Source organism: Diabrotica virgifera, chromosome 7, assembly GCF_917563875.1.
Source record: "Diabrotica virgifera virgifera chromosome 7, PGI_DIABVI_V3a".
Taxonomy (NCBI): domain Eukaryota; kingdom Metazoa; phylum Arthropoda; class Insecta; order Coleoptera; family Chrysomelidae; genus Diabrotica; species Diabrotica virgifera.
In genome coordinates, this window is record NC_065449.1 from 215,465,473 (window position 1) to 215,491,502 (window position 26,030).

General features: G+C 32.2%; 1 protein-coding gene across 1 annotated transcript in view; it reads right to left on the reverse strand.

Moving 5' to 3' along the window:
* LOC114326754 (inter-alpha-trypsin inhibitor heavy chain H4) overlaps nt 1-26,030 on the reverse strand; it is a 111,377-nt gene that overhangs the window by 25,774 nt on the left and 59,573 nt on the right. The window contains exons 8-9 of the mRNA XM_028275184.2: nt 12,997-13,291; nt 10,557-10,856 (exon numbers count right to left, since the gene is read on the reverse strand). Coding sequence (XP_028130985.1) covers nt 10,557-10,856; nt 12,997-13,291 — 595 coding nt within the window. The remainder of the gene's footprint in view (nt 1-10,556; nt 10,857-12,996; nt 13,292-26,030) is intronic.

The window sequence follows — 26,030 nt, forward strand, 5'->3', positions numbered from 1 at the left end:
TATAACGTTACTCAGAATGAGGTAGTCAACTGTGCAGAAAAGAACTTTGCGGCACAGAAACGTCACTTTTCTGCACACTAATGTCAAATATCTTATACTGTGAGAAAATATCAAGTTTGCTAACAAAAAAACCGTGCAGAAAAGTGCACTTTGAATAGTGGTTGTAGAAAAATAACTATTTTACAAGTATCAAACTTGAGTTTGGAGCTTAAAATCCGAATGATCAGATGTTACGTTTTTTCTGTCTTTCTGTACTACTATGAAAGTTGGACAGTGGACACTGAAACCGAAAAATAATAGATTCCTTTGAGATGCATACATACAGACGGATACTAATAATTCCATTGGTACACAAAGTTACTAAGGATGAGATACTTTGTTGCATAAATAAACAAAAAGAATTACTAAGGATAATTAAAGAGAGAAAACACAATACTTGAGTTGTGTGTTGAGAGATAAAAGATATGAAATACTCCAAACCATATTGACAGGTAAATTACAGGGCAAAAGATCAGTAGGAAAAGGCCAGAACACGTGGCTGAAAGATCTGAGGAGATAGTTTGGCCACTCATCAGCAGAAATCTTTCGTGACGTGGTTCCCAAAGCTACAGTTGCCTTTTGGATAGCAAACCTTCGAAAGAAGACGGCGCAATAACAAGATGATATCAATAGAAAACAATCTAAAAATAGGGAAGAGTTGGCTAAAACAGGATAGTCTGGTAAAACGGGATACCGACGATAATTTAAAAATAAGCGGCGCCATCTAATGACCGGGAATGTTAATCACTACAGATACCGTCTATTTGAATGTAGCAGGAGGTTACTCTGATTAATTGTTGATCTGTGGCTGGTGCAAATGCTAGTTTGAAAAAGTAAGTTTTATCTAACTAGTTTCATCCGTAGTTACTTAAGAATTATTAAGTTTAAATCAAAAAAATAAATACCGGTGAGTATTTTTTATGTTTCTCTATGTAATAATGAGTGTGTTTTGCGATATTTGTGATTATGATAACTTTTGTTTTTGTTGAAAAATTTCAAAACATTATTCAGTGTTTTTTTGGGTAAAATGGGATATCGAGTGGTTGGGTAAAACTGGATACTATCCCGTTTTGTCCAACCAAAACGTAGATACTTTTTAATAAGCATATTAAATTTAATTTTCTTAGGGTTATTAAAAGATGGGAAAATATAAAAGAAAAAGTGATCGGCAGTCTTGGAATGAGGAAAGTATGCGCCAAGCAGTGGAAGAGGTTCTTGACGGAAGAATGGGTTATCTTAAAGCTTCTTAAGAATTTGGGGTACCTCGAACAACTATTGAAGCCAGAGTAAAAAAAATTAAAAATGGAACTCCCGAACGAGAAAATTCAGCAAAGAAAGGACTAGAGCATCACAAACCGGTTTTCACAGCGGAACAAGAGGAGCACATTTTGTTAATGGAATCACGACTATTTGGTTTTACTTTTAATGACTTTAGAAGTTTGGCTTTTTAGTTACCTCAACGCATGGATTAGATAATCCACATTACAGACAATAGAGACAAAAAAATGGCCGGTAAAGCTTGGTTATACAGCTTTCTAAAAAACATCCAACCGTTAAACTTCGTACCCCTGAGCCAACATCTCTAGCTAGAGCCATGGGTTTTAATAGGCTTGCCGTAAAAAATTATTTTTCCTTGCTTACTGGCGAGCTTTCAGAAAAAACGTTGACGAAACGGGTATAATGACTGTGCCAAAGAAAATACCGAAATGTATGTCATTGCGTGGAAAAAGGCAAGTATGGTGTATATCTTCAGCTGAACGTGGTGTTCTTGTTACTGTGGAAATTTGCATGAGTGCTTCTGGTGTATTTGTGCCGCCTACCTTCATTTTTCCCAGGTCCAGAGCAAAACCTGAGCTGCTAGATGATGCTCCACCTGGCAGTAAAGCTTTCTATAATTCGTCAGGATGGATGCAAAAAGAAATTTTTTCTAATTGGTTTAGTAATTTTATTGAGTTTTCAAAAGCCTCCAAAGAACATCTTGTTCCAAAGAATATCCTCCTCTTTTACTTTTGGACGGGCCTACGACCCAAACAAAAAATATTGACGTCATAGAGAAAGCTAGAGATATTGGTGTTGTAATGTTGTACTTCCCTCCGCATACCACGCATCGATTGCAGCCTCTAGACGTCAGTTTCATGTCACCACTCAGCACATATTATACTTCGGAAGTTCAAAAATGGATGCAGCAACATCCAAGTCGACCAATCACAGTCTCCCAAATAGGAAAACTTTCCGGAAACGCATATATGAAAGCTGCTAGCATCCAAACTGCTGTGAATGGGTTTAGGAAGACTGGCATTCAACCTTGCAATCAGGAAATTTTTGAAGACTGGATGTTTGAACCAGCTGAAACCACAGAAACACCGATGAACGATCCAATGATTGGTCCCGTTTTAGAAAATAATCGGCGCTCTCCACCTGGTACACCATCATTATCACAAAACCAAGTTGATGGTGATGCATAAAATGAGAATTCTCCAAATACATTGCCTTCAGATACTTTTACACCACAAAAATCTCCTAAGGTGCTTGAAAATAAGGAAAATTGTCATATTACTCCTCCTCCTCTTTCTTACAACAAGTTCTATGCTAATGCACCCTCTTGTTCGTACTCTGTCAATAAATTTCAACTTACTTCCAAAGAACTAGTTGGCCGCATATGAAATGCCTCCCGAAATAGGATTTCTTACCTGTCGCTAAAATGGTCACATACGAATTGCCTCCCAAGCTTTAAACAAATTACACGCTTCTAATCTTTATGTGAAGGTGAGACGTTGCCACATCTTCGTCCCTTTATGAATTTTTGGAAAAATTGGTATTTTGTTATTTAATTTATTGTATTTTCAACCATTATGTATTAAACATTATTGACACTAGGCGGTATTTATATATTTCAACTAACTTATACATATATAATTAGTTTTATAACCATTATAATATACAGTATGTCCCTGTAAGTTGTATCCATATGGAAAACTTTTTTATTATTGATTTTACGAAAAAAAGTTATTCTTGATAAAAAGCTCTGCATGGTCCAAAACCTAAAATTTAACTATCAAATATCAAATTTTTTGAATAATATACGAGGTATGTCAAAAAGTATGAAGTTAACTTAAGAGTAAAGTAGCTTTATTTTTCACAATATCGAAAATTTCTATTATGAAAAGTTGTTTGGAATTAAAAACTATGTTCTGGTATGCAATTACATCCTACTTTTTGGAAAAAATTTTTTTTTTGAAAAGTTATGGATAACTAACATTATTTTCAGTTGCTTCAATTCAGATAACTCTTTTATTAATAATTTTACGAAAAAAAGTGATTCTTATAAAAAGTTTTGCATGGTCTAAAACCTAAAATACAACCGTCTTATGTCAAATTTTATCAATTTTATACGAGGTATGTCAAAAAATATGAATTTCGCTCAAGAGTAAATACGTTTATTTTTCACAATATCGAAAATTGTTATTAAAAAAAGTTATTTAGAGTTAAAAACAAAGTTTCAGTATGTAATTACGTCCTTCTAATTGAAATATTCTGAACTATAAAGGTACTTTACTTTTGATCTAAATTTATCTTTTTTGAGATACCTCGTATAAAATTTATAAAATTTGATATAAGATGGTTGTATTTGAGCTTTTATACCATCCAGAACGTTTTATTAAGAAACACTTTTTTTCGTAAAATTAATAATAAAAGATATATCAGAATTGAAGTAACTGAACATAATGTTAATTATCCACAATTTTTCAAATTTTTTTTTTTTAAAGAAGGATGTAGTTGCATACTAGAATATAGTTTTTAATTCCAAACAACTTTTCATAATAGAAATTTTCGATATTGTGAAAAATAAAGCTAATTTACTCTTGAGTGAAATTTAACTTTTTGACATACCTGGTATAATATTTAAAAAAATTTGATATTTGATGGTTAAATTTTAGGTTTTGGACCATGCAGAGCTTTTTATGAAGAATAACTTTTTTTCGTAAAATCAATAATAAAAAGTTTTCCATATGGATACAACTTACAGGGACATACTGTATACATATAATGTATTTTATAAATATTTTTATATGTACAGTGTTCCCATACATCAAAGTTTGTCCGACTAGACACCGTGAATTTTCAGCTTGCTATTAATCAACTTTTTTTGGTACGCGCGATCCAGGTCTATTATAAAAATAGATGAAATACAGAAATAAAATTAAAAAATTAAAAATTTAAGAAATTATATAAAGTATCTACAAACTAAAAACATATTTGTTGTTTTTAGGTAAAATATGTATTATATCACCTTTATACTTTATTAAAAAATCTAAATTGTATAATTAGTATACTAATCAGTACATTCATTTGTCATTTTTAGCCTAAAATATTAAATAATTTGTATTTTATTGATTATACACTACAATGTACTGTATAATCAATATTATTATAATATGTCATATATCTGTATAATAAGCAAGTACAGTTACAAGTTATAAACTAATAATTAAAAATGCATATTATGCAATAAGGTTAACTAACCGGAGTTTAATCGAGAAAATACCGGCCCTAAGAATAACAGACTTCATAAATGGAATTATAATTATTACCTATAATTATAATAATAATTAAAATTGCATTTATTAAATCTGATATTGTTACGGTCGGTATTTTCTGTCCCGATAGACACCGGCCCTACCTAGCGTCACCAAATTAAAATTTGGTAACACGAATACTAATCCACAGCGGCTTCAGAGCCAACGTGCAGCCTATTTTACTGAATTAGGTAGATACTATTAACAAATATTTCTATTTTTAAAAAATATAAGTGGAATTATTTCATAGTACTCATAAAATATTTATTTACAAATTTTAACTGTTACCAATGGTAACAATGGTTACATGGATGCTTCGCCAGTGCATACCTCGTATAAAATTGATAAAATTTGATATAAGATGGATGTATTTTAGGTTTTAGATCATCCAAACCTTTTTATTAGAAATCACTTTTTTTCGTAAAATTAATAATAAATATATTGAAATAACTGAACAGAATTGAAATAAAATAACAGAATTGAAATAACTGAAAATAATGTTAGTATATCCATAATTTTTCAATTTTTTTTTTTCAATTAGAAGGATGTAAATGCATATTAGAATATAGTTTTTAATTCCAACCAACTTTTCATAATAGCAATTTTCAATATTGTGAAAAATAAAGCTAATTTACTCTAGAGTGAAATTCAAACTTTTTGACATACCTCGTATAACATTCATAAAATTTGATATCTGATGGTTTAATCGTGGGTTTTGGACCATGCAGAACTTTTTATAAAGAATAACTTTTTTTCGTAAAATTAATAATAAAAAAGTTTTCCATACGGATACAACTTACAGGGACATACTGTATAATTGATAAAAACCATTATTTTTTATTATTAATAATTTAACAAAAAATACAAAAACATAATAAGTATTTTATAGATTTATCAAAACTAACATCACAAAAAAACTTATTTGGAAAATATTACAAAATGTGTAGAAATATAAAATTGCAAAATATTTTTCCTAAATTTATATGATACTACTTTGACAAATTCTAATCTATTTATTTTACATTCTCTTAGTTCTAAAATTTTTTCATTCAGAAAATTTATTTTTGCTGTACTTTCAGCAACAATTTTTTTTGGTGTAAAATTGTATCAATAAAATTATTAATGTTAGGATGAGGGCAGTAGAAAGAAGCATTATACCTACTTGAAATGAAAACCTTCGCATGGGTTTGTGGTTCTTTGTAAGGAGGAAGACTGCTCAACCCTAAGATGTGGAGGAAATGTCGAATTTTCAGATATGTAATTATCAGCAAGATAATCACAAAACTGGGTGACTCTTTCATCGACTGGTTTAATTTCTGCCAAATCTATAGCAAAAAAATCACTAACATCTTCATGATGTAAGAATGAAAGACCAAAAATATAAATAAGAACATGCCTATTATCGGTTGAGTCAACACCTTTTTTCTGGTATTCTGGAGCTAATCCCAGTGCTTGACCTTTCTATACCATGCCTGACCCAAATGAAAACGACATACATGAAGATCTGCTTCAGGTAATGCCATACGAATACCATTATGAATAGAAATTTCAAAGTCTGAAGTTAATACTAGGGGATACAGGACAATTAATTTTAAAACATTCTTCTATGATATATTTAAAAGCGAGATAATATGAAGATGACTTTTTATCTTGAAGTAAACAAAAGACACGAGGAATATAATGTCCATTTTTCAACCCATGTATACTAAACAATTGAGTGAAAAAACGAGGACAGTATTCAAAAGTTCCGTCAACATACCAATTGGAAACAGTCGAAAGAAAACGAAGATTTGAAAAACATGTTAATATAACAATATGATTATCTTTGTCATTTTTAATTATAAAATTTTCATTTCTATTTGTAATAATAGAAGATGAATCGAGAGCTTTATGAAATTCAGATATATTTTTGGGAAGTTTAATTAAAGAATTTGTGGTTCTAGCATAATATAAATTTTGTCTCACCCTATTGATATCATTGATAGTAAATGTCTCTATATTTATCTTCTTAAGTTCTTTACAGATGAGCTTCATTGGTTTTTCGCTGAGATCTTCCACGACTGCTCTTTTTATTGAATTGCTTACGGCTTTTCTATTGTAAACTTCGGCAGACAACTTCTCGTGTTTATGATCTAATATTGATTCAATTATCGTATTTCTATATCCCCGTGTTTTCACAAATGGTGTGCAGGTTTTTTTAGTACATGTTCACCATTTTACTTTATCTTTGGCCAACATTTTTTGAAAACCGAATGTAAAACCATCAATTGATAAATAGTAAAGGTTTACCCTTTTGACTGACACTTATCGTTGATTCCATTATTTCGGATGTTATAACTTACAACACAATTTGATCTTGAAATCGACGAACTGACAAGCTTGAAATAGACAAACTGACTGATGCGGGAACTAACCTTTCAAGTATTTTTACAACATTTAGCCCATTAGCACAATTTACAAAAGACAATATAAACAAATAAAAAGATTAAGGTAAAAGTACCTATTCATGGAATCGTTAAGAAGTTAAGAATAAACAAACAAAAAGATTAAGGTAAAACTACCTATTTATGGAATTATAAAATGGTATTATAAATATGGAAGAGATTAGAATCGGAATTGGAATTACCCAGAAAAGCTGGATATTAGATTGTCGTTAAGTATTTATTGTCGGGAAATAAGCCACAATTTTACTAAAAAATGAAATTATTAACGTTTCGAAGCCCAAATCGGGTTTCGTTGTCAAAATACAAAATAGTATTAAAATAAATAAAAATGTTGTTGCTAAGTAAAAAAATTCTTCTAATAATTTATTTAATCTGACTCATTTATATTGGCAATTCAGACGTATATTATATATTTTAAAGTAGAAGACTTTAAAATGATATCGCCAATATTTATGAGTTGCGTTCCTGGGACGACTTTACTAAAAGATAGTTCATTCGATTACATGAAATCATCCCAACTCAAGAATATCCGTCGCAACAAATTCATAGCATGTGATCTGTCTTTAAAAAGACAACCAAATGCAACGATGACAGTAAAATTCTCGCGTTAGAGATTCCATAGTAAATCACGAGGGAAAACCAGGAAAAAACCTCGTGATACTATCCCGACATCGTAAGTATTTGGTCTTACATTTAATTTACCTTTAAAAAACTAATACCAAATTCTGACTTTAATATGTTTAAATTATAAATATTATTAATAATACATAGATATACAAAATATATTGTATTTTGACAACGAAACTCGATTTGGGCTTCGAAACGTTAATAAATTCATTTTTTAGTAAAATTGTGGCTTATTTCCCATAGAAAATACTTAATTATAAAAATGCCACAAGGAAATAGCTTCAGAACAACATTAGATTGTCGGGTAACAACTTTCTTTTCTAAAAAGAAATATGTATGTCGTACTGTGAATTATTTATGTAAAACAAATTTTATGTACACTGCATTAAGAATTAGAAAAATCAAAATAAATAGATACTACCTATTTAAATTATGATTTGGCAACATTGTGTCATTATGCAGAGATTAAATAGACAAAATATCAGCTTAAATGTTTAACGAAACGGAGGCATTTCGATTGTACCTGGGAGGTATTTCATGTATGAAAATATTTACCTGAAAAAGTGGAAGGCATTTCGATAACGCCGAACTAGTTGCCCTTCCTCACGCAGAAAGAAAAATTGACCCTAATGATAAAAGGAGACAAAAAACAGCTGTGTTAACCTCAACAGCTTATAAGGAAGAACTCGAGAGGTCTATAGGTAAAAGCCCCACCAAGAAACCAAAATTAAATTTGAAAGAAAAACAAAATTGGAAAGGCAAAGGAAAAAATAAGAAATATGTTCCAAAAGCAAGAAAAAAAAAGAGAAAGAAACAAAAGGGATAGCAGTTCAGATGATGAAGACGAAGACGAAGTTTGCATTTATTGCTCGGAACTGTATTCCAAATCAAAATCAGATGATGGTTGGGTAGGGTAACGTGTGAGCAATGTCGACTTTGGGCTCACGAAGCTTGCGCCGGGGTAGAGAATGATGGTGAGCCATACTCATACGATTTTTGTCGGTTTTAAACTATAAATTTATTTAAGAGGATCGGTACGTATTTTCGGCTGCAATGCTATTCAAATGGGGATTAATTTTTTTCGAATCCTGAGAAAACTAATAAGTATTTTTGAAAAATTTAAACGCAGAATGAAATATTACGTTATTAGCGAGGGCCGAAAGTCCCTGAGAACTTCTATAATGTTTATTTTAATAAGTTACAATGGTGAAAAACTAAGAGAAAATTTTAGTGTTATTTTTAATTTCAAATATCTCATTCAAAATAAACTTTTTATTTATCCTAAGGAACTTTCGGCTCTCGGTAATAATTTAGTCTTTCATTCTGCGTTTAAATTTTTCAAAAATATTTATTGGTTTTTTCAGGATTCGAAAAAAATAAACACAATGTCCATGGTAATATTTTCCAAATCTATCTTTGTCATAAAGCGCACTCAGTCGAACAGAATATCGTCAGGATAATGTCAGTCAGACACTGACAATCAGTGACAATTTTAAATATTTAACAGGATGTGCTTAAGCTATTTCCTGATGGCATTTTTATAATCAACTATTTATAATGGGAAGTAAGCCACAATTTTATCAAAAAAAGATTTTATTAACGTTTCGAAGCCCAAATCGAGTTTTGGGTTTTTGGATTTTTGAAAAGATTTTTGAAGCCCAAATCGGATTTTGGACAACGAAACCCGATGTGTGCTTCGAAACGTTAATAAAATCTTTTTTTGGTAAAATTGTGGCTTATTTCCCATTATAAATAGTTGATTATTTAACATGAATCGGGAATATTTTGAGTTGTTGATTAAATAATATTGATATATAGTGTATTTGATAAATAATTGATTTAAGACGTGAACTTTATAAAAAGTTATTTATTGTGTATTATTTATGGAAGATAAAAGCAAAGAATACATCAAGATATATATTTTGTGATCCAAGTATTTTGTTGCTAAAGATGTTCAAAATTGTAAGCGTTCCATAGTAACAATATATTATTAAAAAATCACTTTAACACTTTTCCTCTTTTTTTCGAGTGAGTATTAGTTTTTGTTGTAGGTACATATAAACTATTACAATCACTGAATACATAGTTAGTGAAAAAATTATCATATTTATTAACTGAATTAATAATTTGCAATTATACAAAAAATAACAGTTATCCAAGAACATTCAAAAGCCATCTCTTTAAGTTAGTTATGACATTGTCAAGTAGAATGACATTCTAGTAATATTATTTACATATCCATACCAGTGTGAATTTTACTACACGTAATTTGCCATGTAAAGACAGAAAATGTATTGATAGCCGTAAAATATTTGCGAATTATTTTCCCATAGCCTTAATATTAATATTATATGAATAATGTTTTCTTTTTCATATATAATATAAGTCAATATATTTAACTCCAATATTGTCTTTATTCACATTCAAAAACCATCCCGTTTTACCCGACCAGGTGGACAAAACGGGATACTTTGCCATTTTTTTAAAAGTTTATTTTTTCAATGTTATCGTCAAACTGTTTAGGCGTAACTATACTTAAATATAGGAAGTGATCAACGAAGAAGTTACAAGTTAAGAAGAAGTACATATCAATAGCATAGTCAAAGAGTTATGAGTCAAATAACGTTAGTTATCCTGTTTTGTCCAACTCTCCCCTACATAAGATATGCAAAAGTTTGCGATAACTATATTTTCTTTTCTTTTAACTGCTAAAGCAGATGGGTAAAACGTCAATCACTAACATCAGATTGTAGCCTATTTTAATTGACCATATGGTTTAAAAACATTACCGTAGATATTATATATACCGTAGATAACTAATTTTGCTTGCTTAGTTTTGCTAATTTAAATCTTTTAAAATATAATTTACCTCCAAAACGACCTCCTCTATTTTGTGAAGCTTCCTCAGTATCAACAGCATTAGTTGCATTGGGCTTTACAACAACTAGTGAAGTAACCTCAGTCACGAAAGAATACTTAAGTGCTAATTCTAAGGCCTTTTTGGTCAATTCGTCTTTATTTTCGGCTACTTCCCTTTTTTCAAGAGTTTGTTTAATGGTCAGATAAGCCCACAATCTCTCCAAAGATGTAACGGGTTCTTCGATTTTTGGTAATAATCTAATGGGTCCTCTTCTGCCTAAACCGTTTACTTCAGCAGTTAGCTTGTTTCCTAAAAAAATATTGGCATAAATAAATTATAATTAAAAACCAGATCTAAAATTATATATACAGGGTGTCCCAGACTAATTTAGCCACGATCTATCTCTTAACAGGAAACAGGAAACAGGAGTTACCGATGTAATTTCCCGAATTGCCACCCTGAAATGGAACTGGGCCGGACACGTCGCCCGAATCAGTGATGGGTGATGGACGAAGAGATTACTTGAGTGGAGGCCGAGATTAGACAAAAGAAGTAGAGGAAGACCACCTACTCGTTGGACTGACGATCTCAAGGAAATGTCTAGAGATTGGATGCAAAGTTCTCAAAATAGAGCACAATGGACAAAAATGAGGGAGGCCTATGTCCAGCAGTGGACGCAAAGGGCTGGATGATGATGATGATGATGATGATGATGATGATGATGATGATGATGATAATGATGATGATGATGACGATATCTCTTAAACGAATAGAGATTTTCGAATGGGACAAAAAGTGATATATTCTACTTGTAATACACTTTAATATGGCGTACAAAAAAATCATCCTCTAAATATTCATCCCTTAGTTACAACCCCTAACTTTTTTTTTAATAGCACCCTGTATATTTTTTTATAGTTTTGGATGTGGTCTTTTATCGCCTATTCAACACATTTTTTGAAAATAAAATCGGTTCTTAAATAACCAAGAAACTATCAGTTTATTTTAGTTAATTGTGTGTCCCAGACTAATTTATCCAGGCTGTATTTCTTAAACGAATAGAGGTTTTTTGAATGGGACAAAAACTGATCTATTCCATTTATAATACACTTTCAAATGGCGTAGAAAAAATTCATCCCCTAAATATTCATCCCTAACTTACAGGGTGCTATTTAAAAAATATATAGTTAGGGATTGTAACTAAGGGATGAATATTTAGGGGATATTTTTTCTCTACGCCATATTAAAGTGTATTACAAATGTAATAGATTAGTTTTTGTCCCATTCGAAAATCTCTATTCGTTTAATAAATATAGCCTGGATAAATTAGTCTGGGACACATAACTAAACTGATATTTTCTTGGTTATTTACGAACCGATTTTATTTTATATTTTACATCCAAAACTATAAAAAAATATACAGGGTGCTATTAAAAAAATTAAAGTTAGGGGTTGTAACTAAGGGATGAATATTTAGGGTATGGCTTTTTCCACGCCATATTAAAGTGTATTACAAGTAGAATAGACCACTTTTTGTCCCATTCGTTTAAGAGATATAGCGTCGCTAAATTAGTCTGTGACACCCTGTATAAGGCCGTCGACAAAAATGAAATTCAGATAGTTCATGCAATATTCCTCTTTGTTTTTGATGGTTAGTTACTCCCTTATACGAAATCCAAAGCAAATATAAATATAAGCTATCTTTGCCTCATTTGCTCACTCCGGACAATAAGCGCAACCAAGAGGCTACTTTAGAGCATTGTCTGAGGCTATTTAAGCGTAATAAAAAGGGGCTACTACATTGTTTTTAATAACCATCGACGAAACATGGCTCCACTGGTACCGACCAGAGATCAAGGAACAGTCGATACAGTGGACGTCGCTCAGCGAATGTGCTCCGAAGAGGGTAAAGACTGTCGAATCGAGCGGAATGGTGATGGCATTCCATTACCATTTTTTGGCATTTACAAGGTGTGATCTATATCAACTTCCTGGAAAAGGGCAAAATGGTCACAGGGCTTTATTATGCAGCATTATTGGGCCGATTCAATGCCGAATTATTGAAGAAAAAACAGCCCCAATTGGGGAAGAAAAAAGTACTCTTCCACCATGACAACGCACCAGCTCACATCTCCGCCATCGCCGTGGCCAAACTGCTCGAATGGATCTGTAAATTGTTATACTATCCACTCTATTTGCCAGATTTGGTCCTGTACGACTTCTTTTTGTTTCCAAACTGAAAAAGTCATTAGCCGTGCAGAAATTTAATTTTAAAATACTGGGCAAAAATAGTTTTCAAATTTTTAAATAAAACACCCTGTAACTCAGTAAGGAGCCATTTTTTATTTAAGCGGTTTTTTTTAATCTTAATATTTTGATGTCTTTTATCACCCATTAACTAATGTCCACTTAATTATGGGACACCCTGAAGAAGTTTCTGTAAGCTTACCTGTATACTTCCCAGCAATAGCAATCTCGTTTCCTCTAAAGTATATGGGATAGTGGATTCTAGTCAGTTCCTTGGCTTCCGTGTCATATTTAAAGTTGATGTTGGTCATTAGAGGTGATGATATTATTTTATAAAAGTCGTGCAACTGTAGAGCAGCATCGCTTGCATCATAAATGTGTCTGGAAAATCCAGAGTTCTCGAGTGAAAGCTTCCTTAAAAAGGCTTTGTCCGCTCCTTGTCCAAACGACAAAGAGAAAATGGGCACATTTATACCGTCGGAATTCAAATGTGTTACCTAAAAGGATTATTTATTTTAAAATGTGTTACAGAGATTTGTGTCCTAAAAAAACAAATCGATGTCAGAAAATGTATCTATTTTCAAATTTAGGAGTGTACTCTTATATTTAATTTCTTATTGCATATAAATAAATTAGCATATAGTCCAGAAAGCCACTGCGCATCCGCTAGGAAAATATTTCGATTCGGATTTTTTGCACAATCTTACTCAAACAGGAACCCGTGTTGAGCTGGCCCCCCCCCACTTGCAAAAATTAAAAAACAAATAGCCCTGATTTATGAGCTATTTATGAGCTCTCATATTCCGCAAGCTAAAAATTTTGAGCTCGTTCCACTGAGCAGGAATTTAATTAATTTTTAATTTAATTAATTTAATTAATTTTTAAGCAGTGGGGGGCTGAGTCAGCCCCCCCCCACTACTTAAAAATAGGAATATTGAATCGGTTTTTGCGGCAGAATTACGAGCTATTTATGAGCTCTTGAAATTATATACTTTCGATTTTTGAGCTCATCCCCTTCACCCCCAAACAACCCTTTAATTGATTTAACTTAAGAGAAAGATGCTGAGAAAACCTAAACTATATCGTATTACTGATATAATTCCTATAGCTTATATACTCTAAGAATAAACTATTAAATCAAGGGCATTTTGATTATTGAGCTACAACCCCTTCGCAAGAAAACCACCCTATCTTCCCGGCTTAAGAGAAAGTTGTACTTAAAATGCGTTAAACTAATTATTTGGCGACTACATATCATTTAATAATTTATAAGCTTCCAAATTACGCGCACTTAGATCAGTAAATTGCAATTTATTTTGTATAGTGCAGTCACTGAAGGTAGAAATCAACGATTACCTTCAATTTCGGTGAACCTTCATCGATTTTCACGAAAATTGGTCAGTGGTTAGAGGATACGTCAAGAAACAAAGGTGACATGGTACCACCTTGCGCCTTTACCCTGAGGGTGGATACCGCCCCTTCTCGGGGGTGAAAATTATTTTATAAAAAATAATTGTACAAATCAATAAAAGAACAAATTAAAAGCAAAATTTATTATATAAAGTTAATAAAATAAGTCAATACTTTTTAAGTTATTAAAGATCGAAGATTTTAATTATTTGTGAAAAAAATGCATGTTTTGAAAAGGTTTTTTGTAAATCACAGAAAAACTGTAAGTTTTTACAAAAAGGTTAATAGTAGTTTAATTCGTATAGCTTATACTCTAAGAATAAACTCTAAAATCACGCGCTTTTCGATTATTGAACTACAACCCCTTCGCAAGAAAACCATCCCATATTCCCGGCTTAAGAGAGGGTTGTACTTAAAATAATTTAAATTAATTATTTGTCGACTATATATTGTTTAATAATTTATGAGCTCGCAAAATATACGCATCTCAATTATTGAATTGCCATTTTCTTTCTATAGTGCAGTCACTGAAGATAAAAATCAACTATGACCTTCGATTTCGGTAAATCTCCATTCATTTTCACGAAAATTCGTGAGCGGATTTTGATACTATCAACTTTTTCTGGATCTTATTTTTGATGGGTATTTCTAAGTACTTTGACAAGTATTTAGTACCTAAGTGTTATAAAATGCATCTTTTTCCCGTTATTTAAGCTTGAACCCTTAGATTTGAACAGTCGCGGAAAAAAATATACATTTAATTACCAATAACTTACTTTAAATTAACACTAAAGGTTTTTCAAGTAAGCAATTTATTATATTTTTTATTAGCTTCAATTTTAGTGATGAAAACTTGTTTGTAAAAACTTACAGTTTTTGAGTCATTTATGAAAAATCGCTCTAAAGCATGCATTTTCTTTCCAAAAATTAAAATATTTGATCTTTAATAACTCAAAAAGTATTGATTTATTTTAATCACATTATATAACAAATTTTGCTTAAAATTTGTCCCTCTCTCGATTTGTGGGGTTATTTTTAATAAAGTAATTTTCACTCCCGAGAAGGGGTGACATATACCCCAGGCTAAAACCCCAAGTTGTTATTGTCAATTCGTGAAAATAAATGGAGATTTACCGAAATCGAAGGTAATAGTTGATTTTTACCTTCAGTGACTGCACTATAGAAAGAAAATGGCAATTCAATAATTGAGATGCGTATATTTTGCAAGCTAATAAATTATTAAACGATATGTAGTCGCCAAATAATCAATTTAAATTATTTTAAGAACAACTCTCTCTTAAGCCGGGAAAATGGGGTCGTTTTCTTGCGAAGGGGTTGTAGCTATATAATCGAAAGGTGCGTGATTTAAGAGTTTATTCTTAGAATATAAGCTATACGAATTAAACTACTATTAACTTTTTTGTAAAAACTTACAGTTTTTCAGTGATTTACAAAAAGCCTCTTCAAAACATGCATTTTTTTCACAAATATTTAAAATCTTTGATCTTTAATAACTTAAAAAGTATTGACTTATTTTATTAACTTTATATAATAAATTTTGCTTTTAATTTGTTCTTTTATTGATTTGTGCAGTTATTTTTTATAAAATAATTTTCACCCGCTAGAAGGGGCGGTATCCACCCTCAGAGTAAAGGTGCAAGGTGGTACCATGTCACCTTTGTTTCTTGACGTATCCTCTAACCACTGACCAATTTTCGTGAAAATCGATGAAGGTTCACCGAACTTGAAGGTAATCGTTGATTTTTACCTTCAGTGACTGCACTATACAAAATAAATTGCAATTTACTGATCTAAATGCGCGTAATTTGGAAGCTTATAAATTATTATATGATATGTAGTCGCCAAATAATTAGTTGAACGCATTTTAAGTACAACTCTCTCTTAAGCCGGGAAGATAGGGTGGTTTTCTTGCGAAGGGGTTGTAGCTCAATAATCAAAATGCCCTTGATTTAATAGTTTATTCTTAGAGTATATAAGCTATAGGAATTATATCCGCAATACGATATATTGTAAGTTTTCTCAGCATCTTTCTCTTAAGTTAAATCAATTAAAGGGTTGTTTGGGGGTGAAGGGGATGAGCTCAAAAATCGAAACTATATAATTTCAAGAGCTCATAAATAGCTCGTAATTCTGCCGCAAAAACCGATTCAATATTCCTATTTTTAAGTAGTGGGGGGGGCTGAGTCAGCCAATAGGGTATTAAATTCCTGCTCAGTGGAACGAGCTCAAAATTTTTAGTTTGCGGAATATGAGAGCTCATAAATAGCTCATAAATCAGGGCTATTTGTTTTTTAATTTTTGCAAGTGGGGGGGGGGGGCCAGCTCAACACGGGTCAAACAGGACCCCTTTTAACAAATTTGCATGTTGCCAGGACGAAAAGTGGGTCAACAATTTTTTAAAGGTTTTTTTTTTGTTTTTTTCCTAAAATTTCTTTTTTTTGCATGGAACAAAGTTTTCTTAGGTTTTTTGGATCATTCCAAACAGAAAAGGTCTTTAGTGACTTTTCTCTAAAGTTAATAGTGTTTGACATATATAAGCAAATAAAAATTGAAAAATTACGAGATCAGCCATTTTTAACCCTCAAAAACTATGAGAAAAACTGAAAATTTGAATGTTGCCAAGGTAGGTAGATATTCTTTAAACCTCGGTTGATGAAATCCCGAAGAGTTTTTTGCAATACAATATTCAAAACTCCTTTTTTTTTAATGCTATTAAAGCGTGAGCGACACTACTTTCCACCGTTGCATGTGTATACAGTATGCTGCAAATGAAAGGAATAAATTCGTTATTTCGTGAACCCGCAACTTTAAGGAAAAATACCGAAACAGGTCGATGTTTATTTTTAAGTTATGATATTGTGGCATATATGGTATACTAGTGACGTCATCCATTTGGGCGTGATGACGTAATCTATGATTTTTTTAAATGAGAATAGGGGTAGTGTGCTAGCTCATTTGAAAGGTTCTTCAATTCTCTATTCAGTAATATAAACATTTACATAATTATTTATAGAGGGTGTCCAAAAAAAGTTTTTAATTAAATTATTAAAAAAAAAGAAGAATGTATATAATGTATTTAATTCAAAATATATTTTACTGTTACTCGAAAACTAAAAAATGTTTATTTCACAAATAAACCTTGCTTTTCGATTAAATTCAATCTTCAAGCCAGCTCCCGCCAGCCACCTGCCTCTTGGAAGTTTGAACATTTAATTTAAGCGAAAAGCAACGTTTATTTTTGTACCTCGGAAGGATTAAGTCCATTTTTTTCAGTTTTGACATTTTCACATATTAATAATCAACTTTTATCACTTTATTTAGAGGAATAAAGCACTATGATCTAAACCATTTGCTAACGGAGATAGCGACCTTTAATACAATATCAAGTCCATTTTTACTCAGAGGGATAGAACACCATGTGGACTTGATGTTTTATCCCTCTACGCATGTGAATTGCCGCCACACATAGTGTTGCACACAGTTGCATTTCTTTATGATGACAAGAAGTAAATTATTAGTGATCTAATAGGTAGTACTTTTGCCATTTACGGTGTGTTTAAAGTTATTTACAGTACGTATTTGGGTACGCACCTGAATGTAGAGAAAATGTATGAACTGTATATAGAGGATTGTAATAACAATGATTTCAACCCTATGTTAAGAGCTAAAAAAGGCTCTACTATGATGTGTTCAACAAAAAATTTAAGTTGACTTTCAAACCACCAGAAATAGACACATGTGACACATGTGACTTTTTTCAAGCAAAACTAAAAAAAGACTCCAGATGAAAAAAAATCTGTTGACGAAAAACATAATAGATATCTGGATGAATCTAAATTAAGGTATGATTTGAAAAGCAAGGATACCAAAAAGGCTAACAATACCATTAAATTATTAACTGGAGATCTGCAAAAATGTTTGCCATCACCCCTTGTAACAAATTGCATAAGCTTCTATAAGATAAAACTGTGGGCATTAAATTACACCTTATATGATTCTTCTGATTCCTTAGTCCATTGCATTATGTGGGATGAATCCAAAGGAGCTCGTGGTGGAAATGAAATCGGATCTGGATTACTCAAATGGGCAGATACCGTCATTCCTGGCAGTGAAATAGAAGAAATTGTACTATGGTCAGACAATTATTGTTACGGTCAAAATAAAAATGTTAGCCTTATTATGTGTTTTTTTTACAAGTAAAAATTATCACCCAGAAGTTTCTACTAAAGGACCACACCCACATGGAGGCGGACACTGTCCATGCGCTGATAGAGCGAAAGAGAAAAAACTTAACAACATGTCTATTTTAATACCCTGGGATTGGCAGCAGTTAGTCAGACAAATCTTCGCTTTCAAAGCGAAGATTTAATAATAACTAATACATTCTTTAAATTACCCCCAAGGAGACTGTATACGTGGACGTCACCTCAACACACACAAGAAAAAGTAATCAGAAACCAAATAGATTACATAATGGTGACAAAAAGATACCGTAATGCCGTGAAATCTACTAAAACTTACCCTGGAACTGATATCGGTTCGGATCATAATCCAGTAGTATCTGTGTTAGAAGCTAGACCAAAGAAAATGAGAAAAACCATCATCCCAGCGTTAGACTTAAGTCAGCTTAAAAGTGAACACCGACGACAAACAGTGCGCGAAGAAATCAACACCGACCTCAGTGTAGCAGAAAACCGAATCCGCAGAACAGACAACATAGATGAAAAACTGAAGTATATAAACACTATAATAAGAACTACGGGAAAGAAACACCTAACCAAATCTCCAAAGAAACATAAGGTGTGGATGACACCAGACATACTAGAACTAATGGATGAAAGACGCAAATTGAAGAATAATTCAGAAAAATACAGAGAGGATGATAAGAACATAAAGCAAATAATAAAGAAGGCCAAAGAATCATGGATTAAAGAACAATGTGTAGAAATGGAAGACTATGAAAGAAAATATGACACATTCAATATACATAAAAAAGTAAAAGAACTTACAGGAACCCAAAGAAGACATCAAATAAGTTTGCTTAAGGACAAAGACGGAAATATTATTGTAGACTTAACAGAAAAAATTAATAGATGGGCTGAATACATAAGAGAATTGTTTGAGGACAACAGAAATAACATTGACAAGGTAAATGGTGAAACGGGACCTGAAATCCTAAAATGTGAAGTAGAAATGGCACTTAAAAATTCCAAAACTGGAAAGGCAAATGGACCCGATGAGGTTCCTACTGAATTACTAAAGCTCTTGAATGATGAATCAATAGGTATAATATTGCACTTATTTAACACAGTATACAATACTGGTATTATACCTCAAGAGTGGCTGCTGTCTACATTCGTTACACTGCCAAAGAAATCCAATGCAAAAGAATGTTCAGAACATCGAACAATATCTTTAATGAGCCATCTACTAAAGATATTTCTAAAAATCATCCACAACCGAGTTTATCAAAAGTTGGAGTCAGATATAAGTAATACACAGATGGGGTTCAGAAAAGGACTAGGTACTCGAGAAGCTCTCTTCGGTTTGAATGTTCTTACACAAAGATGCTTAGACGTTAATCAAGAAGTACATGCATGTTTTATCGATTTTGAAAAAGCGTTTGACAGAGTACGCCACGATAGGCTAAGAGACATTCTTGAAAGAAAAGACATAGATAATAAAGATCTGCGAATAATTCTCAACTTATATTGGAATCAGAAAGCTAACATCAAAATAGAAAACGAGATATCAAAAGCAATAGAAATACGTAAAGGAGTAAGGCAGGGATGCATTTTGTCACCACTGCTGTTTAATGTATATAGTGAAAGCATCTCTCAGGAAGCCCTTTTGCAAGCAAATGAAGGAATCGTAATCAATGGAGAGGTTGTAAATAATATTCGATACGCAGACGACACTGTACTAGTTGCAAGAACAGTAGAAGAATTACAACGATTACTTACAAACATAAATATTGCTTGCAACAATTATGGCATAAACATTAATATCAAAAAACCAAGTATATGGTCTTCAGTAAAATCATGACACAACCAGCACATATTAGTATAAACGGCATTCAAATTGAAAAAGTATCAAGTTATAAATACTTGGGAACTTTAATAAACGAAACTGGAGACCAAAACAATGAAACAAAAAGACGTATCGAAATTGCCAGGGCCACCTTCATAAAGATGAGAAAATTCTTCTGCAACAGAGATATAAGCATCCCTCTACGATTAAGAATGCTAAGTGGCTACGTATTTAACACGCTATTATACGGTGTAGAGGCCTGGACTCTCAAACAGAACAACATAAAAAATATTGAAAGTTTCGAGATGTGGTGCTACCGTCGAATGCTGAAGATAAGTTGGGTTGAAAGAATCACAAATCTTGAAGTAATACGAAGGATAGGAAGAGACCCAGAAATTTTATTAACGATAAAACGAAGAAAACTCGAGTATTTGGGTCACCTGATGAGAGGTCATAAATACGCATTACTTCAAAATATAATGCAAGGAAAAATAGAAGGAAAACGGAATCCAGGCCGTAGAAGAATGTCGTGGATGCGGAATTTGAGAGAGTGGTTTGGCTGCACCACTAATGAACTTTTTAGGTCAGCTGTAAACAAAATCAGGGTAGCCTTGATGATTTCCAATCTCCGATAGGAGTGGCACAAGAAGAAGAAGAAGTCAGACAAACATCAATGAAATATACCGTACATAATATGCAATTAGAAGATTTTAAAAATTTCAAGTCTTTGTACGATGTCAAAATATCTCAAAATCCTCCTATTATTAATAGAAAGAGAGATATCAATAAACAACAAGTTCTTCTGTCAAACTATGTTCAACTGCAAGTAAAACAAAACAGCATGGGAACTATATTTTTGAAAAGTAATTTTAATGATGAAAACCAGGAAATTGATCTTGTTAGAGAAAAATTTGCAACTGGTATCACAAACTCCAATACGTATATCACAACAAAAGTACAATGATCTATTGGCATTACTGCCATATGTACCTACGTTTTGCCATGATTTTTATAAAAACTTAAAGCACACTAGTGATAATACCAATAGTGACTATCCAGAAGGAGACTCACTTGAGGACGTCTGAGTGATTTGTACTTAAAATACCTTTTTTTTTTAAGTACATAGATGTATTATTTGTAGTTTTGTAAAGGTAAATTGTCTGGTTAAATAAATTTTGCAAATCAAATAGTATTGTAGTTGTTATTGAATACCCCATAGAGTACATACAGTACAATAACTTTGTTAGAGGAATACAACACCATGTCCATAAAAGGGTTAAAAAAGACACATTTTTTTTTAATTATAACAAATGTATTATGTAAACTACAATAGACAGAATGTTCTATTAAAATATTTTGTCAATATCTCAATAAATAGCTGCAGCAATAACACTTTTTTTGGAAAAAAGTTTAAAACTGCTCTCCTGTAAACTTACGAAAATGGACATAGTGTTGTATCCTTGCGAGGTACAGTTGTGAAATAAACTTTGTTTTCTGATTTGTGAAAGCAGTAAATTGTATTTTGATTAAGTAAATTACATGCATTCTTCTTTTTTTGTCAAATAATTCAATTTAATAAAAAAATTTTGGACACCCTGTATAATTAATTATGTAAATGTTTATATTACTGAATAGACAACTGAAGAACCTTTCAAATGAGCTAGCACACGACCCCTATTCTCATTTAAAAAAATCATCGATTACGTCATCACGCCCAGATGGATGACGTCACTAGAATACCATATATGCCACAATATCATAACTTAAAAATGAAAATCGACCTGTTTCGAGATTTTTCCTTAAAGTCGCCGGTTTACGAAATAATGAATTTATTTCTTTCATTTGCACCATACTGAATACACATACAACGGTGGAAAATAGTGTCGCGCACTCTTGATTAGCAATTAAAAAACAAAGCAGTTTTAAATATTGTATTGCAAAAAACTCTTCGGGATTGCATCAATCAATGTTTAAATAATATCAACCTACCTTGGTAATATTCAAATTTTCAGTTTTCACATAGTTTTTGAGGGTTAAAAATGGCCGATTTCGCAATTTTTCAATTTTTTATCTCTTATATGTCAAAAACTATCAACTTTAGAGAAAAATCACTTAAGACCTTTTCTGTTTGAAATGATCCAAAAAACCTAAAAAAAACTTTGTTCAATGCAAAAAATAATTTTAGGAAAAAAACAAAAAAAATACGTTTAAAAAATTTTTGACCCATTATTGGTTCTGGCAACATGCAAACTTGTTAAAAGGGGTACTTTTTGAGTAAGATTGTGTAAGAAATGCTAATCGGAATATTTTTCCTAGTGGATGCGCAGTGGCTTTCTGGACTAATAGACCGAGCGTACCGGCGGCGTATGATGACGACAAGGCCCCTTATCGGTGTTCCATTTGTGTCGCTCTAGCACACTGAAACTTCTCATTCTCTCTCTGTCCCCCACAAAAAAATACGCTGCTGTAATTATGTACTTGATATAAGACAGGGACACAACGAATAAAAAGATGGTATCGTCAGATGGTATATATGGTATAGTTGGTCAAGATATAGAAAAAGTTATAAACAAAATGTAGAATAAATTCCAGATACAGAATGCTAATACACAATATAATAGGTAAGAAAGCAACAATGACAGTACAGTATTGGAAGAAACCACAAAACCTATACCAATTAACATATGAGTGCGACAGTGAGATGTTATTTCTCCTAAACTATGTACATTGGCATTAGAAGATGTTTTCAAAACAATGGAATGGGCAAACATTGAAACGGAGAAGAACTAAACCTCCCAAGGTATGCAGACGATGTAGTAATAATGGCATCAAGTTTTGAAGAACTACAAACCATTCTAACCGAACTAGCAAGGAATCAGAACAAATAGGTCTAAAAATGAATTTTACCAAAACAAAAACAGTGACAAACACACAAGATAATAGAAACGCAATACTTAACGAAACCACAGTAGAAGCGGTTAATGATTATTGATTATATATTTGGAATCCATAACAAAATAAATAAGACAAACCACACAGCGGAAGTAAAAATAAGGGTCAGATTAGCCTTCGCAGGATTTGAGAAATTAAAATGGTCTCAAAGAATAAAAAAATACAACAATACTTAAAAACAAGGGTGTTTGACCAGTGCATACTCCCATTTCTCATATACGCACGCCGAATATGGACCTGTACCAAAGTAAACAGGGATAAAATAATGAAGACACAAAGAGCCATGGAGGAATGTTAGAAGTAACATTAAATGACAAAAAGCAAAACAACTGTATTAGAAAGGACCCCGCAGAAACCTTATCTGAAATGGCTCTCTGTCAAATGCTCTGAAACTTTGGGTTGTGGTAGTCCTTGATGTGTAGAACAAAAGACTCGATGGGCGCGTAGCTCCAAAAAATCATGGTTTTAAGATATACATAAGTCTCTGAAGTTATAGGTACAGTGAGGACGTTTGAGTTAGAATAAATTCATTTCCTTGAGAATGGGCGACTCTGGAGATAAATTACAAATCAGGTCGATTTTTATTTTTAAATTATAATTTTTTTGGCATATATATCATACTAGTGACGTCATCCATCTTGGCGTGATGGCGCAATCGATGATTTTTTTTTAATAAGAATAGGGGTCGTGTGGTAAGTCATTTGAAAGGTTATTAAATTCTCTATTCAATAATATAAACATTAACAATATTATTTATACAGGGTTCATTAAAAATTAACATATTTTAAATAACAATGTTTATTTGATAAATAAATATTGTTTTTTTACTTAAATTCAATATTAAAGCTGCCACCCACCTGCCTCTTAGCAGTTTGAACATTTAATTTAAGCGAAAGGGGTCGTGTCATAGCTCATTTGAAAGGTTATTTAACTCTTTATTCACTAATATAAACATTAACATAATTATTTTTACAGGGGCCCAAATTTTTTTTGAATTAAATTAATTGATACAAAAAGAAGAATGTAAATAATTTATTTGATTCAAAATACATTTTACTGCTCTCAGAAAACAGAAAAAATGTTAATTTGAAAAATAAACATTGCTTTTCGCTTAAATTAAATATTCAAACTGCTAAGAGGCAAGTGGATGGCAGCTTTAATATTGGATTTAAGCGAAAAACAATATTTATTTATCAAATAAACATTTTTCCTGTTTTCGGACAACAGTTAAATGTATTTCGAATTAAATAAATTATATACATTCTTCTTTTTGCCTCAATTAATTTAATTCAAAAATTTTTTTTGGGCACTCTGTATAAATAATTTTAATGTTTATATTATTGAATATAGAATTGAATAACCTTTCAAATGAGCTATCAAACGACCAGTATTCTTATTTAAAAAAATCGTCGATTTCGCCATCACGCCCAGATGGATGACGTCACTAGTATGATATATATTCCAAAAAATTATAATTTAAAAATAAAAATCTACCTGATTTGTAATTTATCTCCAGAGTCGCCCATTCTCGAGGAAATGAATTTATTTCAACTTTACCTATAACTTCAAAGGCTTATATCTTAAAACCATGATTTGTTGGAGCCATGCGCCCATTGAGTCTTTTATTCTACACATCAAGGACTACCAGAACCCAAAGTTTCAGAGCATTTGACAGAGAGCCATTTCCCATAAGGTTTCTGCGGGGTCCTTTAACAAAAGTAAAAGACGCAGGACAAGATATAGCCACGCTAAAATGGAGTTTCGCAGGTCAAAATGCCAGACAAACGGAATATGTGGAATACCACGATACAACAATGGAGACCATGGATAGGAAAGAAAGCAAGAGGACGACCCCAGATGAGATGGGGAGAATGACATTAGAAAGATAGCAGGAACATACTGGAAACAGACAGCACAAAACAGAACCAAATTGAGGAACCTCATATTCAAAATTGGACGAATTAAAGGGCGAAAGAAGAAGATCGTCAGATGGAGCTACTTCATGATCTATAATTCGCTTACCAAGTATATGCTCTATGGCATGGGACTGAAACCAGGAAAATGTGGGTCAGTTAATCTTATTAATATCAACTTCTTCTAGGTATTATACCTAATGATAGATATATGATGCATTATACTGCATTAAAATAAAACCATTGCCCATAAATCCACTCAACAATAGAACATGATCGACTAATATCCTTAATATTGTTACACTTCTTTCAAATACTTTATTCAACTCAAACAGGATTACAGTAACTATTACACAATGACAACTTTTAACTTCAAATACTGAAATACAACTGAACTCTAGAATGTCAAACACATAATGTTTATATAGTTTTCTGACGTTCTAGATGTCACCAGACATTTCTGGGTTATTCCATGACATCCAGAATATTCTCGTACGTGACTACTTCTTCTTTCACGTCGAGGGACTCTTTCTATGTAGGAACAATCTACGGAACTGTCATAACACTGCTCCCTCCTTTATAGTTATTCGCCTCGAATAACTGGTCTATCAGGGTCTGGTTGAAGCCAACAGGGTGGATCAGTTCCATGATATGGGGCTAATCTCTCAATGTGAACTACCTTGGGTTTACTTCTCGCTGAAAACTGGATGCGGTAGACCAGATCATTTATTTTCTTTAAGACGGTGTACGGGCCTTCCCAGTTTCGTTGAAGTTTCGGACAAAGTCCTTTCTTGCGTGTGGGATTGTATAGCCATACTGGATCACCTCTTTCGAAAGTTGTCCCTGTAGCTTGCACATCGAACCTGGACTTGGCTTTATCACTTTGAAGCTTCAAACTTTTACGAGCAAA